We start from the raw sequence: 18,601 nt of genomic DNA, 5'->3' as shown, positions 1-18,601 counted from the left end.
CATTGGGTATGTAAGAGAGGTTTCTGTAGCAGAGTATCTCTGCCCTAATTAGAAATTACCTCTTCCATACTTTTTCTTCCCTCCCCCACCCTGGTACATTCTTCCTACTTTATAACATGCTGTATACGTATCCCAGAGTAACATATTGCAGCACCACTCACTGGCTTCCCTCTTTGTAACTACAGGAGACTAAGATTCTATGTAAAGGAACAGTATGTTGCATTTATTTTTTACATTTTCAATTAATACAGTTCTATTCACGTTTGCTTTCACTGTTTGGATAGTGAAACTGACCTTGCAAGGTTCTAAATAGGAACAAATAAAGACAGACTTGCATGTTGGCAAGGATTTTTGCATAGTATATTTAGGCATTTGTCCAAGTATGACAGGAGAGCAATGGTATAAGCTGTTCTGGGGAGTGTGTTTGAGCAAAGCTTTCGCTGGTCAGAGTTTCTTGTTCCCCATTTGCAAGGTGGAAAAAAAACCCTGTAACTGCATCAGTGGAAGACATCTTTATTAGTTTTAGGAGGTAGCTGACCATTTGCCTGTGACCAATGGTTTTGCTTGAAAGATGAAAATCAGGCAGATGTGAGCTGACTTTGGTATTTGTCTAGTCACACAGTTTCTGAATGCAGATAGCAGATAGGTGTTGAGTTTGTTGTAGACTTGCAGAGCAGCTTGCTGGTGGTGGTGCCTTCTCTTGATTCAGGGAAGTTGCATGGGGAGAAATAACCATCCAGGGAGAGAAGAGGGTATGAGAGAAGATGATTTTCTATGAACAACACAATTATAGGTTGTAGCTGGGCTGATTCTTGCTTAGCGTAGGGCTCCAAGTACAGTGTCTGAGTTTTGCTATTTATACCCCACTTTGTGCCTTGGGGATGAGCAGCAGCCAAAGATGGCAGCAAATAAAAGGAGACCAACAAAAACAAGACAAAAGGTGCCAATCACCACTAGCCCTCCAAGAGCCCAATCACTTGTTTCAATCAGTCTCTTTAGGTCTTCCAGAGCTGAGGATGCCTCTTGTACTGAAGACATGTTGGCTTCCACCCTGCTAGAGATAAACAAAGACATCAGCTGTTGGTGTCCTCTCTGTGCTCTGAGCCCCAGTCCCCAAAGCAGTATAGGCATTCATGTTCTCTGTGCCTGCAACACCCTTTACCCAAAAGGGAGAGTTACAGCAATGGGAGCATAAGCCAGAAGAAAGGTAGGTAAGACCAGTTTCACAATCAGATCTACAGAGATGTAAAGAGGAAAGGTTCTGGCTTTACAACTCTACAGCCTATACATGAAAACCAAGTATTCTTTGCTGCCATTGGAAGTATCTCTAAAAGGGAGATAAACTCTGAAAACACACTGGAGATTATTAATTTAGTTTACTTGAAACCGACCAACCAAAAAAACCTGCAAAAAAATAAGTAAAGTTCTTCATGTCCATCTCGTGCTGCCATGGGGCTTAGAGTAGTTGTGTAAAAAGATCTCCTGCTAAGGGAGTTTCCTTTAGTAACACTTTCTGTTACTCTACCATAGAAGCATATTTTCCTCCCGTGCAGTACTTGGGTCCAGCAATTATTCAAAGTGGGATCTCAGTGAGTTCTACAGATTTACTCTTTCACTGGTACTTTGCATAATGGCTTGGTGATAGCTTTCTAAAGAATATCCAGCATCTCTCTGCAAGCATCTTGTGGTTTTACTAAAGCTTCCTTGCTTCTCAAGGGAAAAGATGGATTATTCCTCAAACTTTCTCAGAAATATGACTGTGCAGTCCTAATACATTAAGGGAGGTCCATTATTTTTGAAAATTTGTTTGACTTGCTTCCCATTATGTCTGGATCCTTAATACTATAAGGAAAGTGTGTTTCATCCTTGCCAAATACATTTGACGAGGAGCACACTTCAGTATGCTGAAGCTTTTGTTTCCTTCTTAGCAGCCAAATATATTCAGTTCATGTGTTGTTTTCTGGAATGATGGCAAATCACCATGCCAGGCTCTAACCAACAGGCATATGGGACATGAAGGTGGTTCTGGATAGCTTACTTTGCATTTAAAAAGGAGACAGTCTAGATACTAGTTATGTAGACCCAAAGGCAGAAGCCCAGTGTGACTGTTCACCCTAGAAAGTTCTCATCTCTTTTGCTAACCACAGTTAAATCTTCTGAAACAGGACAGCTGTATGCAAGTTTATAAATACCTGAAGCTGTTATGTTTGTAGCAGGTGTTTCTTCTGGTTCTCTGCATTCCCTCCAAGAGATCTTGGCCTGTGGGGAAGAACTCCCTTACTGCACCTGGAGATTGCAGAGCCAGCATGGAAGGTGCCTGTTTGTACTACAGTCAATGATTAACAGCTGACTTCCCTGCAAAGGTGTGGCTAATCTGGTCAAAGGCATTGAGCCTACTTGAAAAGAGGTTCTTTCTTCCCCATGGCTTTATCTACTTGTACACCTCTTCCAGTGGTTGTAAAGGCTCATGATGCCCTCTGACTGGGGAAGGATGCAGTGGAGAGAAGAGGCTTTTGTTGGATCCTGAGTGGATCTGTATTGTAAGCTCTGTTAGGAGACCACCATATTTAAAATGACTGTGAACAAGACTGCCCTCCAGTCCAAAACTCAGTGTGAGAGTTTGGGTGGATAAACTCATTCCAGAGCCTTGCACTGCCATTAGCTTCAATAAAACTGTGTCCCTGTTGCTTTCCTAACTGAAGAAGACCAGAAGGATGGTGCTGGAGAGGGATGGGAGGCGAGGAGGAGGAGGACAATGTGGTGTGTGAGGTTGTGTGTGTGTAAAAGGAAACTGTTTTTCACAAGCCAAGCAAATCACTTTGAAAGGAAGGGATGATGTTATAGAATAGAAGCTATTCCGTCAAGTCATCAGTGGAACTTCAGCTACCTCTGCTGCAGAGGCTGGCTTCTTGTCTCTTTTAGGTTTTTCAGGGAATTATTTCAACACTTGTGTCATCATGGCTGAAGTGACTGTATTCCCTTGCAGTTCCTTCTAGGGTCACTCAGGCTTTCACAACATGTACAGAAGTTGCTGTATTTGAAACAGTCTCACCTTAGTCTTGTGCTTTTCTGGATCTCCCTCTGCTTTTTGAAACTGAGAGGATGGATCTATCCTCACTAGTGCTCACTAGAGCATTCCAGGTCCCCTTATGTGGGTAATGATTGAAACCAAACCCACAAAAGCTGGTGTGAGTGGTGAGCAGGGACCCAGAGGCTGACATGTTGCTTGTCAACAGAAACTGAAGAACTGTAGTTAGCTGGGATTTGCTGGGCATCTTTCAGGCCAAACTGATCTGTTGCATGCAGGAAGGCGGCAGAGCCCACCCAGGCCAGCAGTGGGCATAACTAAACACTAAGTGTACGAATAGTCCAGCTGCGAGCAACTGTACAAAATGGTAGGAAGCAGAACATTAGGCTTGTGAGGTCTAGGCAAGTATGTAGAAATCAGTCCAGGGATTCTCCTGTATGTAGTGACTGCTCCTCTGCTCCAGAAAGCCACATGAGTTCTTTAGAGAATTGCTTAATTTTCACTCCTTCTCTTAAGTGTTGTGTTTAGTCTCTGTTTCTAATTCAGGAACTTGCAATGGCAGAAATAAGACAGGAGCCATTTCTCTTGTCCCCCTGCCTGCTATCTGTCAGTGGTTTGACTTGTAAAACCACTGGAGAACGTGTATTTGTAGCTTTTCCTGTTGAGATAAGGCCTGGCAGCTTATTCCTAGTGACATCAAGCTGTCAGTTGGTATGTGAGCTGAGTTTCCTCCTGACTTAGCATAGACTGGTTCCATGCTGCTGTAACATTTCTCAATGGGATTCTGTTAATTCCTCTAGCTGGTGCTGTCTAGGATAAGCTAGGAAAGAAGGTAAGCTCTGTGCTTTCACAGATCTCATTAGATCCAGAAACATCTGTTGAGTCTGTCTCCTACAAAAGAGGTTCTGAGACTTCATATGTCACCTTGATTGCCACTTGTTTGTAAGCAAAATGAGCAAAGCCATATCTGACAGAGAGGTTTGTGTGATGTATCTCTGAATGTTGATTAGAATAGGTTGATGCCACACTTGATCTTATCCTACCCTGACATATTTATTGGTCTGGAGTGAAAGCTGGGGAAGTACAATAAAGGCCAGCACTTCGTCCGTCTCAGTGAAACTGTGTGCAGTAGCTCATACTAGTGCAGTCTTCTGTTGGCAGTTGTCAAGTTGGGGCTCAAATACTTACACTCTAAGGAACAGCCTTATTTTCTGCTGGAATTTTTTTTTCTTAATTTTTAGCCTATTCTCTGTGTTGCTGCTGCAGCTGTATCCCAGTGGGCAACAGTACAAAAATACAAAATACCTACATATGGTTTCTTTGCAAAAATTGAATACATGAGGATGTAGCAGTGGAGTGTGCTTTTTACTGGTTTGGGTGCAGGCATTGGCTAAAAGAGGTTTCTTTACAAAGTTTTCAAAATTTTTGTTCTTTTTGAAGTGTTTAAAATGTTTAAGAATGTTTAAAAGTCTGTGGTTATAAATTTGATTCTTTTCTCTAGAGAGCTAGATGCTAGCTCTGGTATGTACATGTGCAATCCCTTTGATTCCTCTACACTTAGCAATTGGGGTACAAGGATAGAAGATAACTTATCAATATGCCTTCTCATAAAGGTGGGTGGTTTCACGTCTGGGACAGAAAGACCAGTGGCTTACAGAGTCAGGTGCAGTGTGATGGTCTTCCTATGGCTGTCCCAGTTAGGAAAGCTGTGACCTGCACCATAGCCTTGTATGTACATAAATCACTGAAGTAGAAACCAAACATACACAGTGGGAGCAGTGTGGAAAAGGGATTTATTTGCACTTGTCTCCAGCTGTACAGGCTGTTCTGGGCTCTGCTTTGTCACAGTGCTCGCTGTCAGCTGCTGCATGGGTGCCCTGCAGTGATGGTTACCACCTGGTATGTCACTCCTCTGAAATGCCTTTGCATGTGCTAATAAATAAACCTGAGGCATAATGTTTATGTCCACTAAAATAAACTGCACACAGGGCAGGGAGTCAGGCACACAGGTCTCTCAAGGAAGGACAGGTTTGTTCATCTCAAACTCCCATACTCCATAAGAACCATTCACCTGCAGTAAGCAGAGGAGCAGAACCACACAGAGGGTGGGGAGGGAGCACATTTAGCAGCAGAATGATCAAATGAAGCTGTAGCATTGGTGAAGTTTTCACTTTTGCCTTCACGTTTCTGTTTACAAAGGGTATTGCACATGAACTGGTTTTTCTCTCTGGCAGTTTCATATCACTGTATCCGCCATGCAGTAAAGTGAGGAGCATTTGTTCTGGCTATGCTCAGAGCCTCAGCTGGTATGTCTGGATGAAGTTTGTTGTTTTCAGCAGACGTCTCTGCTAAATGTGTGTGTTGCAGGCAGCTTTTGAGATAGCAGGTTTGGGATTGATCCAAGATGCATTAAGCATGTAGATCTCTCAGTGATGTCAGGGGGTTCTGCTAGCACCGTGCACCACCCTTCTGGATTAGCCACCTGTAAAGAGAGTAAGCGCTGCCTAGGGTGTCAGCCTCTGTGTTCTCTGCTTTGGTCTGTGGCTCCATGCTCACAGAGGGAATTGTTGGCTGGCCCAGTTGCAGGGCTGTCAATGGGAAAGCATGTTTGTTTTCTCAGCAGCATGTGTCCAGCACCCTCACCCCACCCTAGAAGAAGGAGACAGTGATGGTAAATTAGCATTACCTTTCTGGTCACAGTAGTGGCTGTCACAGAAAGAAGGAATTCCATGCTGTGATTTCTGGTCCTTTGAGTCATATTAATTGTTATTGCCATTTCCAGTGACCTGGTGTAGAAAGTCATCCCCATGGGACTGAATCATGATGTCCGTGCATGTCCTTGATAGTAAATTGTGTCACCACTTGTTGCATTTCATGAATGGGCAGCTGGGCGGACTTGGATCTTTCTCCGTCTGTGGTCAGGATGTCCATCACAGCTACAGCAGCTATAGCAGCAGCAGCTGCAGGCAATGATCATGAGCACCAGAACAGTAACTAGAAAGACGAGCAAAGGATATTGTTTATTGACATAGGAGCAATCACCACACAGTAACCCTGTGTCTCCTCTAAGTTGTTCAGTGAGCAGCAGAATGAACAAAGCCTGGTTTCTTGCCATTTTTTTTTTTGCCCATATCCCTACCTCCCTCCTCCTAAATTTGGGCTCCCTTGTGTTAGTTATCCATTTAATCTGGACAATCATTACTGAATATTTCATGATCCTAACAGCTATACACCAAACCATGTGGAGGCATATGTTTATCTGCTTAATGGGCTGTTGTTTTGGAGGTGATGTGCAGTGACTAAGTACAGCTGTGTGCCTGGAAAGGATGAAGATCCAGCTCTCCCCATAGTTGTGTCAGAAGCAACTCAAGAGGATTTGGTTAGTCAAACTGGCAGTTGCGCTTCTGAGGAGTGTGTACAGTGTACCCTTTAATAAGGACAGATACTTGTGACTGGGTTGGCTTTACTCTTTCTTCTGTATTTTGTTTGAAAAAAATACACACTGCAAATGCAAGGATTGTTTCATGAACCTTTGGGCTAAATCAGTGCTACCCTACACTAGGCATAATGGTTGGTGTTGGAGGAGTATGTTAATTTATCAGGGATAGGAAAGGATGATGTGTTTAATCCCTCAAAACACGTAAGAGTGTGTGAATGTGCACGTGTGTGTGCCTGTGTTCCTTAACAGTCTGCAGCTGGGCTGCCATGTTATGGGACCTGTGGGGAACCAGCTGTAGGTATGAAAAAACTAAAGCAGCAGGTGTGTCTTTCTGAATTCCAGCCTGGGGAGGAGTGTCCAGGCTGGATCCACTCCCTTCCTTTTGGCTGGGAGCAAAGCCTACCTCGTGGAGGGGGAGGGCCTTTCTTCCTTCCTGCTTGTTTTCCCATTGTCTAAACAAACTCCATCCCTCTGGATCAAGCAGCTCTTTGTTATTAGTTCCATGCCATCCCCACAGAGCAGGAGGAGGGATCTTGCCATTACCAGAGAAGAATAAATAGGGTCTTTCCACTGAAGTAAGCACAGGAATGATACTTGGAGTCTCAGACTTTGTGTCTTCTTCAGCAGTGAGGTGCCCTAATACCATTTGTCATAAACAATCTCCCATGCATCAGAGCATTGCAGCAGCTCTGGTAGAGTACTGCTGTTTAATGCTATAATATGAAAGCTCTGGGGAAAGCAATACTGTTGCCTGGTGTTCTCTGCATGCGTGTAGAGACAGACACTGAGTATTAAAACATTACCTAGAAATTAAACTGGGCCTCAGAGGAAATGACTGCCAACAACACCAACCCAGCAACAAAGACTGGAGTAAGCTGCCCCCGTAGAAGAGAAGAGACATTCTGACATCCCTCTGCAACCGCTGATACACTCACCGATAAACAGAAGAACCACACAAAAGGACACAATCTCCACCGGGTCAGCCTTGGGCAGTTTCTGGAGCTTAAGGAGAAACTTCTCACCGATGGTTTGCATTTCCTTCAGAAATCCTTCAGAAGACATTCTGGCTCAACCTCTCCAGGCTTTATGCTGTGGAAGAACCAAATAGAGAATAAACCTTTCCACTGACTAATGCTAGCAAACTGCCAGCCTTCTTATAGGGCTGGTGATCACAAGGAAAACAAGTTTATCTGGTCTCAGTCCTTGCTCCCAGTAGCTAAGGTGGAGAACTATTAATTGTCTACGTGTTTTGGCACTGGTTTAATTTCAAAATCTGGGTTTGAGGGTGCTTTTGTCAGCTGTACTGTTCAGCAGTAAAAGGACACTTATTTCAGCAGGCACAGAGTTAGAACTGGACAGTGTCTGCCCTTGGCTTGCACCTAAGAAAGTAAGGCTTTTTTGCCAGTTCTCTGATTTTGTCCTTCTAATTGCAGTTAGAAATGCAATTCTAACTGGAATTCCAAATGCTGAACTCCAGTGTATGTAGTTTTCAATTGTTTTTTACTGATTAACACAGCCCTTGAACACTTCTTGCACTTGCACCCACAGAAAGCCCCTTCAAAAACTAAGGCACTTACTTCAATACCTCACTACAATATCATTAATAATGTTTTACCAAACAGTTTTACTGAATGGTGACATTAAGAGCTAAAGTCTGTGTTCACTGATGACAGCAGGATGCTTTTTAATTTCTTACAGGTGAATGCAAATTTTATATGTTAAGTTAAATGTAGCTTTTTTTTTCTTTTAAGCCACAGTCTGTTCTAATGGGGCAATACATGAATAGAGCAGTGGATGCCCACCTATCACTGCTGGTGCTGAGCAAAGCAAAAGCCCCTGGATCTGTTGGAGAGATACCTGCCCCATGAAGTTAATCCCTTAATCTCTACTGCCCTGCACAGTCATTTTACACCTTCTTTATTCCCAGGAAGCATGATCACCAGGAACTGTTGTTACTGAAAATAGTTTAGTCAAAGTTAGGTGCCTCAGGTTTGCCACAAGTATTTGCTGTTCTTTTGTCCCATGAGAAAGATTTTGGAAGGCATCACAACAAACAAGCTTGCATGAGAGCTATGGAAGTTAAAATTTTGCTTCAGTCAGTAATTGGAGTAGGATATTGTTGAGAAATACCCATTGTTTGACTCTTATGTCATTATTATATTAGAATGTACTAGCATGTGTGTATTGTAATAGTACTGTTTTGTGGGACTGGAACATTGCTATTTAATATTTATTAATGTGTTATCTTGGTGATAACACAAAGCCAAGTGACCAAGAGAGTACTTCCAGAATAAGCCAGCTAGTTTATTACTGCAGATCTGGTTTGGTTACTCAAACAAACTGCTGCTTCGAGTTCAGCTCTTCTAAACACACTGAGGACAGAGAGACCTTGGCTATATCTTTGCATGCTGGGCTTCAATACTTCAGTGCCAAGTTAAATTACATTTTGTATGTTTATGCAATTCAAAACGCATTTTCTTTGTTCTTTGAAATCCAAGATAAGAAATAAAAATCGGAACCAGCTGGTATCCTAGGGATGGGGGTAGATGGAAAATCTATATCTACAGAAAGATCTCTGTCCAACTCAGCAGGGAGGCAAAGCTGTGGCCTTTTAACCTGAAAAGGTAACTTTTGAGACTAGGTTTAACAAGTTCTTTCTAGATGATTGCACCCCAAGTGAGCTGCTGCAGAAATGGCTGCTTTATCTTTTGCACAGTGCTGCGGGATTCTGTGTCAGCAAGTTTCCAGTGTTGTTGCTATTCGAAGAGGTGGCAGTGCAGGCAGAGCTGAAGTGGGTTGTGTGTTCTGCTCTTGGCTCAAGAAGAGAAATTTTTTATTTATTTTTTTTTTAAGTATTTCTGGCTTTAACATTCTGAAAATGTTTGCTCCCTTGGGAGGTGCTGCAGCCTACCTGGAAGCTCTCCTAGTACAGAATCTGCTGTCACCTTTCATGCCACGCTTTGGGCTGCACCAGAAGCAGTGAGTGTTAATAGCCAAGGTTCTGAAGTTTGGGCATCCAGTGTAAAATTACTGATTAGGATTGTAGAACTCCTCATGGATTAGCCAAGTGCCCAGTCTAAAATGACAAGAGGTGTCTCAGTAACAGGCCTGAGCTGGAGCTAAGTTAAAGGGTTTTTATTTGAAAACTTGCAAGGAATGTTGCTTGTTTACTTTGGTTTGAACTTCAGAGTCAAAGTTTTGATGTTGGTGATGCAGCCTCCAGTCCACCCATGAGGAAGCAAATGTTTTTCTGCTCAACTGCACTTTTGACAGCACACAGGTGCCAAGGGGAAAAATCACTTACTTAAAAAAAACAAAACCAAACCAAACCAAGAAAACCAAAACCCACCAAGAAAACTGGTTATATTCATGGACTTCTGTATCTTCCATTCTACCTGTGATGTAAAGATAGGACAAGGGGTAACGGGTTAAAACTTAAAGAGGGGAAGTTTAGATTGGATATAAGGAGGAAATTCTTTCCTGTAAGGGTGGTGAGGCACTGGAATGGGTTGCCCAGGGAGGTTGTGAATGCTTCATCCCTGGCGGTGTTCAAGACCAGGCTCGACGAGCCTTGGGTGGCATGGTTTAGTGTGAGGTGTCCCTGCCCATGGCAGGGGGGTTGGAACTGGATGATCTTAAGGTCCTTTCCAGCCCTAACTATTCTATGATTCTATGGTCAGGTCTAGTTTTGATTGTGATCTTTTCCCAGTTGATTTCAGCAGAACCAAGATCTTGCCCTAGAGATTAGCATAAGGGTAAGGCTAGCGCTGGGTGACTTAAGTGTCGTATGCTTCTGCCTCATCTTGCTCATGTACACCCCAACAGCGATGACAGTACTTACAGATTGCAGAGTGGAGCCGTAAGAATTAATCCTCTTTTTTTTTTTTTATCATACTGTGTTCAAGTAAGCTCCCAGTCACCACTAGTAGAGGCCCAGGTGGTACAGGATGTTTGGCTGAAGCAGTCACTGTAATGATTATTATTAAAATGGGCAAGTCTTAAGAGATTTGAAACTTAAGGTTGTAGGTCTTAACTGACAGTTCACTTTCTAAGATTAGAATGCTGTTCCAGAGCATAGAGCAGCCACCCAAGTTAGTACCTCACAGATTCTGTGGGGTTTGGAGCAAACATAATTGTCTGCCAGTGTTTTTCTTAATTGGGATTTCATGTCCTTCCTCAGAACTGCATCCATGGAGGATAGCAGCCCTCCAGAGAAGAGGAGACATGCTGCCAGGGCAGCCCCACTGATGGAACTCATTATGGAAAAATGACAACAGTGCAGTATAGTCTTCATAAGGCATTGTCAGACCTAATGTCATGAACTTTTGCTTCACAGCTGTAGCTAGAGATCACATGAAATAAGAATGGAATGAAGAGAAGCAAGATGAGAAAATCACATAGCAAAGAAGGTGAACACAATGCTGATGCCTGTGAGAGGTGGTTGGGGAGTTCCAGCTGAGGAGCCCTGACAGGCTGAAAATACTGGTTTCAGCTGTTTCCTCTTCTGTCTGTTCTGTATAAAATAACTCATCTCTCCAGTGTTGCCAGTGGGACTAGATCATCAAACCTTTCTGTCCTCCCCTATGTTACAAGGCCTAGCAGGGGAGGGAATAGAACAAATCTTTTAATTTGGGTTTACTTGTTTTTGAGGAAAAAAAAGCCAAATGCCATGTACAGTACCCTTGGTTGAGAAGAGAGCACAGAGTAGGAGGATGCCCAGCATCTGAACATATGCTGCTCTGCTGCAAGGATTAGATGACCCTTTCAAACCAAAGCACATCCTATATTTAGGGCTTCTGTAGATTGATTCCCAGAAAGTGCTTGTTTGTTTTTAATGCAGATTCATCTTGCTATGCCCACTGACTAAAGCAGTGAAAATTGCCATAATAGCACTGAAATCTTTCTGAACTGTTTTAGTGGACTTAAGCCATACTGAAGCACTCAAAGAAGTTGGCTGCTCAGCCCTTTTGAGAATAAAGCCATTAAAAGGCCTCAATCTAGACATTCAAGAGGAAAACCTTGGTCAGGGTTTCTCTGTAACTGTGAACTGGCTGTGTGTGGTAGATTCCAGTCCTCAAACGAGAAAAAGAGCTTTGGGATGACCATGTAAGGTGGGGTCCCACATCCCTCTCTCTGCCTTAAGCTGGTCAAGTTACTTAAAGTAAGTGGAATTGATGTGAATTGCTTGGGGTTTTTTTTTGCTTGTCTTTGTTTTGGAAAGCTGTGTTCATCCTGTGTGTCTACACGGGTGCATCAGAAGTTGAACTGCAGAGAGTGGGTGAGCTTAATTTTACTGCTGAGGAATGAGATGCTTGTTTAGTCATGACCCCAGTGGCATTTGAGCAGACAATTTCAGTGCAAGCAACATGAATTTGAGTCTGTGGTTTAGCCTCAGGACTGGAAGCCAGTAAGTGTAGGTGGTCTTCCTGGACTGTCAGTGATGCTTCCTGGTTCTCTGACTTTGGATAAGTCATCCCATTCCTCCGTTGGGTGACTTGATCTCTGCAAAGTGGCAGAACATGCAACCATTTCAATTTCATGAGGTTTGTCTGCTGATTGTTGTGTGTCCAGGTCTCTTAACATGCTCTGAAATCCTTAGCTAGACAGACCCTGGTCTTGCTGCAGTTACAAACTGAAATGGCCTTAACTCGCTGACTGCTTGTTACACTCCAGGCACAGAGGCTGTTCAGGATGAAGTAGATGAAAGCATGGCTCCTGCTCTTGATTGCTCCTTACCCAGCCATGCTGCATGGGGGTTTATTTCTCTTGATGTGATCCCAGTCCATTGGCTTCACTGTGCTCCCTCTATAAATTTTTGCATGCATGGATTTTTTGCTGTAGTAATCTAAAGATGGAGATGGAGCTTTGGAGCGGGGAGTTTGCTGGTGGTACCCTGAAGCTGCTGATGCCTCTAGTCCTATTGCAGCAAGTCCCAGTGACGGTGAATTTGACATCCTTCACTGTGCCCCTAACGCAAGTCAGCAATGTTCCAGACACCTTACGAAGCTGGCCCTCCCTGGTGTGCCCAAGCAAGCAGAATCCAGGGCAACGTTCTCATTGAAACGTTGTCTTTTTCACCAAGACTGTGGCTGTGGAGAAGCAAATACTTTGCAGTGTTCTTACTCAGACAAGTTAAATAAATTGGTTGAAGTTGGACCTGTGTAGGGGTGGGAAGCCTGTGTGGATTGTGGTAACTTATTTGGTAGGAGATCTTAGAAGGCAGTCCCAGCCTCACAGAAGGAGGGTGCTGAGCAGCTGAAGGGAAGGGGATGCTTTTTATTCTGGTCTAAAACTTTCAAATAAACTCTGACTGCATTTGGCCATTTTCTTAAGAACATGAAGGCTTGGCTAGTTTCTAAACCTGCCAGCTTTGTTCTTAATTCCTGGAACACGCTTCTGATTTTGCATGGATAAGGTCTGTGGTGCTTCCTCACCAGTCCTCAAACAGTGCTGGGCTGCTTGATGGTGTCATGGTTTAGGTGCATTTTGGCAGAACATGTAATAGTTCCTGTACGATTGTTCATTGTTCTAAGTACTTCTGAGATGAAAAGGGCTATAGAAATGTAGTCATCTCATTAGCGCATGGTTTTCCCTCATAGTTGTTAATGCAGCATGGTTTGCTGCCATGACTGTAGGTGACCAGCTACGTGAAATTTAAAACTACAGTTCACAGACAAGCCCTTGTATTCCCCTAAAACAGGAGCGAATGGAGCCAAACAGACCTATAATTCATTCCCAAGCAGATGAAAATAGTTTCCACAATCAAGAGAATTCAGCCTTTTAACGGCACACACCCAAACTGGTAAATTGCAGCTCAATGTCATGGAAGAAAAGCTTTGACTTGGTCAGCTGGCCTGGAAAGGCAGCCACACAGTTTTTCAGATTATAAAGCTGCCTGGACTGGGTAGCCGTTTGGCTGGGATACCCTGTCATCTCCACCACCCACTGTTTGGAGATCGGTTTTGAGGCAGTGCTGTAAATGTCCCTTCCCTCCCCTACAACCTAATATTAGATTAATATAAAAAGGCACTGAATTGCTTGCAATTGCAATTTCAGTAGCTGAGGTACCCACTGGGGCACTGAGCTGAGAGTCTGCACCTCTGCAGGACACCCAGGTTTTCTCTAGTCCGTCCCACAAACAAGTCCACAAAACCCCATTCCTCACTGCTAGTCCCATTTTCAAGTGGGAAAACCAAAGCACTAAGCCATCCAGTGAAAGGAAAAGGTCAATTTTAAAAATAAACCTGTAGCTGTTCTACAAGAGAACCTTTTTTAGGGTTGCTGATGCTTGAATCTAGCCTGGAAGTCTATTCTAATATTAGCAAAATAACTGTTTCCCAGGAAGCCAACAGAGGTAGCTCTGTGCTTTGAGAACCTTGTAAATAGTTACTTCCAAACATCCTGGGATCTCTCAGTAGTTTGGTGTTTGAGGTGAGGCAGCTGGAGCCCCCTGAGAGCGCTGGGAACACTTCCATCTTCTGGCAGCCACCTCTGTGCCTTGGCCTTGGCTGATCTCAGACCTGCATGTCTCAGAAATTACATGCATTTTTGAGTTCTTATGAAATATGCTAGTCTGAGCCTAGTAAAGATGCTGCTTGGGTGTAAGAACTCAGAACTTGGGTGTAAGAGTTCAGAACTGAAGGCTACAACAGCTCCTTTCTCAGAAGAAGCTGTTTTGCCCTGTATCAGCTGTGGTTGCAGGGGGTAGTGGTGAGAGCCTGCCAGGCGATGAGGGATGGGCGCTGCTTTCCTCACCCAGCTTTCATGCAGTCCCTGTGTCTGTGGAGCAGGGGTTTGTGTTCCAGAAAGGCTCAGCTCTGTCCAACTCTGCTTAGTTTGTACTTCCACTCCCATAACCATTTTAGCAGTGCATTCAGGCTGAGAGGCCCGTGCATTATGACAGCTGTAACACAAGCTGCTTTTATCCAGACATGTGTTTCACATTGCTTCTTCCTTCCCCCCCCCTTCCCGTCATGTACAACTGAGCTGCACTGGACAAGCCCCCAGCCAAGCATGTTAAGATTTTCTTTTGGCTCGGAACACTTGGTGTGTTTTTCTACCTCACCCCAGCCTTTCTCCCCTCACTCCTCCCTCCTGCCTTCCCCCTTACCCCCCAACTTTGTTTTTCCCATAATTTAAGAAGCCATCTTAACTGCAACAACCAGCCTGCAGTGACACTTCATTAGCCTGGTAGAAACTTGCCTTCATCCCCTTTGAACATAGGGCTAGACTGGAGGTGTGTGGGTCTTTGCTCCTGCACAGGCAGTTCCAATCTGGTGTTTGTTTGTACAACACGTAGGTCAGAAAGAGCCACCCTCTGTTCTGCATTAATGGGAATGGAGAGAAGTGGAAATACCTGATCCTTAACATTCTTCCCTACAGGTATGTGTAAGATCAGGATCCTTTTGGTGAGAATTGGCTTCGTGCCTCTCTCCCTGCCTGTTGGTAAACAGCTGACTGCCCATGTACCTTCTGGAAGAGGCAAGTGGTCCTGGCTCAGTGTTAGAAGTTGCAGGAGCTTCCGAACAGAGTCACCATCTTCACGTGGCAGGAGACAGGGGATATGTGGTCAGTTTCCCTTCTAGTCCCCCTTCCGTATCCAGAAGCAAAATGAGATGGGAGCTCAGGCTATGTGGCACCTCTCTTATGTAAAACCAAGGCTTGGACTTGATGATCTTGAAAGGTCTTTTCCAACCTAAACGATTCTGTAATTTCATGTAATTGGGGCATCCTCTTCCTTCCCTTCTCACTGCATTCAGACCTGATAGTCCTGTTGCTGCAAATCACAGACCATGTATGTGTGTCTGTGTTCTCTTGCACAGTGGTTTCTCAGGCTGTTTTGAATAGTAAACCAGCATCTGTGCCCTGGCTGATTTTTTAAAATGCTCGTTAGAAGCTGTGTAAAGTCTTTCCATTTATTTCTATTGGACACAGATGCTGAACTTGCACAATATGCTGGTTCCCTGACCAGGGTTTATTTGCTAAGCTCTCTACTTCAGGATTTGGGGGCTAAACTTTGCTCCAGCTGGGAGGAGCTCTGGAGAAGCGCTGTGGCTGCACCCGCTTGGTTTCGCAGGCGCTTGCCTGTGCTAGCAGCTACTCCCATACACATATGGAGGAGCAGAGGAGCCCTCTTGTCTACATTAATATATCAAGTCACTGCAGTGGAGAATGCCCTGTGCTAGACTGCTTATCAGCTTGAGTCACATTCCCTAACAGCAACAGGAACACAGCAGCCGCCTTCCGCATCACAGCGGAGCCCCTGCTGCGGCTCTGGGGCCGCGGGCGGGCTCCTTGGCCCCGGCGCGCTGGGCGCAGGTTCCTGCAGCTCTCCTTAAAGCTTTTCTCCCGAGCGTCCCTTGCACACGGCTTCGGGCTGGGCAGGCTCTGCTCAGCGGCTGACTCCGCAGTTCCCCGCGCAGACAGCTGCGAAAGCTCCAGCTCCCTGCTATCGAGTTCAGGTGTTAGGGTTGACCGAACACCAGCAACAACAGCTCAGCCTTACCCCAGCCGCGCACCAGCTCTCCTCCTCTCGTTTCGGTCGTGTTAAGCGCTCAGGTCAACTCCCCTCGCCCGGCTCCTCCGGCGCCGCTCTCCTCGGGCTGCTGACAGCCAGCTGTTGGCTCTGCCCGTTTTTTGTTATTGGTTGTCCCGGAGACGGGAAGTTTCCTGTTACATGTGCCAGAGAGGGAGGGTGGGCCCGAGGAGCGGAGCTCCCGCACACCGAGCGCGGCACTTGTTGCTCGCATCCTCCCTGCGTTTCCTCCTAGCGAGGTCTTTGCTTGTTTTCCCTTTAATTACAGCTTTTTCTGGAGTGCGACTTGACTCGATTCTTTCCCTGCGATAGTTTGGGGGCTGTTGAAGCAATTAGCTTTTCTTTATGCTGCCCGTACAGACTCCCAGGGAAGGAGCTTTTTTCTTGTGCTCCTTGGTGGGACAGCGCAAGAGGTCTGCAGGACGGTGGAGCAGAGCCCGCCTGGACAGGGCACAGGAACGCTGCTGCTGAAGTCACTTTGCCCCTGCCCTTGGCCATGGTGTTCACTCACTTGGTGCCTTGTGTTGGGGACATCTGACACCCGCTGTCTTGTCCCAGAGGTTGTTGAAGTTTAGATGATGTCCTTCAGGCAGGTGCAAAGTGGTGATTTCTTATCAACCTCATCATTTGCCCCCCTATTTGATAAAGCTCATCGAATGGCTTTTGTTCAGCTACTGGCATCTATGTGACTTACTTGTACTCGCATGATTTTTGTCGGTTTTAATGCTTTCATTTCTTGGCTTAATTCTAAGACTTTCTGGTTGGTTTTTTTTTGGGAAGTTCTGATGAGCTGTGTACCCTTCTCTGGCTTATATTAAGGAATGCTTTCTTCTGATATATTTTGGGAGAGGCAAAGCTGCTTTTGGGGTATGTGACTTTGCTTCTTCTCTGACTGTGCATCTGCTTCTACTAATTGCAAGAAGGCAAAAACATGTTAGGGAACTCAGTTGTTACTTGCTCTTTATCCTATCCCATGAGGTCAAATCAGGGTAGGATGTCCCAAATGACATGATAACTTTGAACATTTTAAAGACCAGTGGTCAGCTTATGCATACTCCTGTTGAAGGGTGGGGTAGGCAAATAATACAGTTGCATATTTAAAAGGTGAAATAATTTTGGGACATGTATAATAATAAAACCTACTATTAATTTATGTAAATAATCTCTCCAAGTCTTGGGCATTAGTCAGGTGCTCAGGAAGTTCTCCCACCACATGTTAATGCATAACCAACTATGTTTCAGGACCTCTTGTGTTAAGGATTAATCTAGTGATTACCCTCAGCATCGCTGTTAGTAACTCTGGTTTTGGCCTTTTGAATTCTATTACAGGACTGCAATCTTAGTTCTGCAACTGAATTTCCGTTATGACCCAACTCAGGAGCACTGCTGGCTCAACTGGGGCCGTGGCCACAGTTTGGGTAATTCTGCAGGAAGATACAGGCAGTTACAGGAGGTGGGATGGAAAGGGCTTGGCTTTACAAGCCTGATGGGTTAGAAACTGGAGGTCTGAATTCCAGTGACTTCAGGGCTGATCTGTGCTCCCATGAAAGCCTTGCTTGGGGCATCTTTTGTTTGCATTAAGGAGGGGGGAGTGTGTGGATGTCCCTCCCCAGGCTGGTGAGGAGGCTACAGGGGTGAGGAGAGTGCTTGACCATTACTGTATGCCTCAGTTATTTCTAATACAGATCAGTGCATGTGAGAGATGTGGTCTAATGAGAATGCTTGCCTGGTTTCTTTGGGGGAAACAAAAAGCTGTCTTGCAGCTTGCTGATATTTCTATAGTCACGTTGCACTGGCAGGACAGGCAGCACCAGTAGCTCTTTTGGAAAGACAGAACAAGGGCATCAAATGTGTTGTCCCCATCCCGGTCCCCCCACCCCTCCCCACCATGTGAAAGGAGCTCTTTGAGTGCCAGGCGAGAGCGAGTCAGCACAGCTCCGCATGGGGACATAAAGCCAGCTTTGTCCAGACATTCAGTGCCCCAGACCATGCCACGCTGCTGCAGCCCTCCTTACCTGAGCAGTGCCAGGCCCTGCACACTCCAGCCTGGCGGCAGCAGTCTGTGACCTGCTGCTTTGCTGCTTCACCTCCTCTGGGCTGGTGAGTGATCCTCCAGGCCCATGCGGATGCGAGCTGCAGGCCCTGGCAGGGTTGTTCTGTGAGGCTCTGGGAGAACTACAGTTGTGCTGCCCCCAGCCACACACATGCACACAAGTTAAGAAACAAACTGCATTTGTTAGATCTCTGGTGTGTTCAGACACGCCTTAAAGGGTTTATAATAAGAATAAATGAAGTGCTTACTCTTACTTTTCCCCTGTGTGACCCACTTTTTGCAGATGAATTTGGTAATCCAGCTAGGGCACTCCTTGGGAAGGAGAAAAATCTCCATTTTGTTCTTCCCTGAAGTAAAAAAAATTCTCTTCTAAAATACCTGTTGCTGCTGCTTGGCTGCAGGGCTTGATCTCTAAATGCCTTATGAAGTGTTTCTGTGTATCTAATACCAGCATTTTAATAGACAACTGCCACTTCTGCTATGAAGCCCAAGTTTTAAAAAGCGCCTCCAAATTCTGCCCGCTTTCTTAAAACAAGAAAAACAAGT

General features: G+C 45.0%; 3 protein-coding genes across 6 annotated transcripts in view; 2 read left to right on the top strand and 1 right to left on the bottom strand.

Moving 5' to 3' along the window:
* The window catches only part of ARHGAP44 (Rho GTPase activating protein 44), a 239,099-nt gene that overhangs the window by 68,352 nt on the left and 152,146 nt on the right, over positions 1-18,601 (top strand). The window lies entirely within an intron of this gene.
* The window catches only part of RECQL5 (RecQ like helicase 5), a 48,027-nt gene that overhangs the window by 18,915 nt on the left and 10,511 nt on the right, over positions 1-18,601 (top strand). The gene's annotated exons all lie outside the window — the stretch shown is intronic.
* Positions 204-16,806, bottom strand: SMIM5 (small integral membrane protein 5). Of its 4 annotated transcripts, none has more exons than XM_061461972.1 (5): positions 15,973-16,806; positions 7,403-7,556; positions 5,715-6,022; positions 2,193-5,616; positions 204-1,054 (listed from the first exon to the last, which is right to left on the bottom strand). In XM_061461972.1, exons 2-3 carry the CDS (start codon positions 7,527-7,529, stop codon positions 5,901-5,903), a joined length of 249 nt encoding a protein of 82 aa, XP_061317956.1. In that variant the 5' UTR covers positions 7,530-7,556; positions 15,973-16,806; the 3' UTR covers positions 204-1,054; positions 2,193-5,616; positions 5,715-5,900. The 4 variants fall into 4 exon arrangements, 3 of the variants coding, with proteins under 3 accessions (XP_061317956.1, XP_061317957.1, XP_061317958.1); XM_061461973.1 differs by lacking the exon at positions 15,973-16,806 and adding an exon at positions 14,937-15,317; XM_061461974.1 differs by lacking the exon at positions 2,193-5,616.

Source organism: Pezoporus flaviventris, unplaced genomic scaffold (genome assembly GCF_033815535.1).
Source record: "Pezoporus flaviventris isolate CSIRO_AGI_PZ_B2104156 unplaced genomic scaffold, CSIRO_AGI_Pfla_v1 ptg000034l, whole genome shotgun sequence".
NCBI classification, from domain to species: Eukaryota; Metazoa; Chordata; class Aves; order Psittaciformes; family Psittacidae; genus Pezoporus; species Pezoporus flaviventris.
Note: the sequence above shows the minus strand (reverse complement) of the source record. Positions and strands in the feature narration are given on the sequence as shown.

Excerpts from the sequence above, each read along its gene's own strand:
- SMIM5 (XM_061461972.1), bottom strand. The coding sequence starts at position 7,529 with ATGTCTTCTGAAGGATTTCTGAAGGAAATGCAAACCATCGGTGAGAAG. Across the intron at positions 6,023-7,402 it reads TGTGGTTCTTCTGTTTATCG|TTACTGTTCTGGTGCTCATG; the intron begins GTGAGTGTATCA and ends TCGTCTTTCTAG.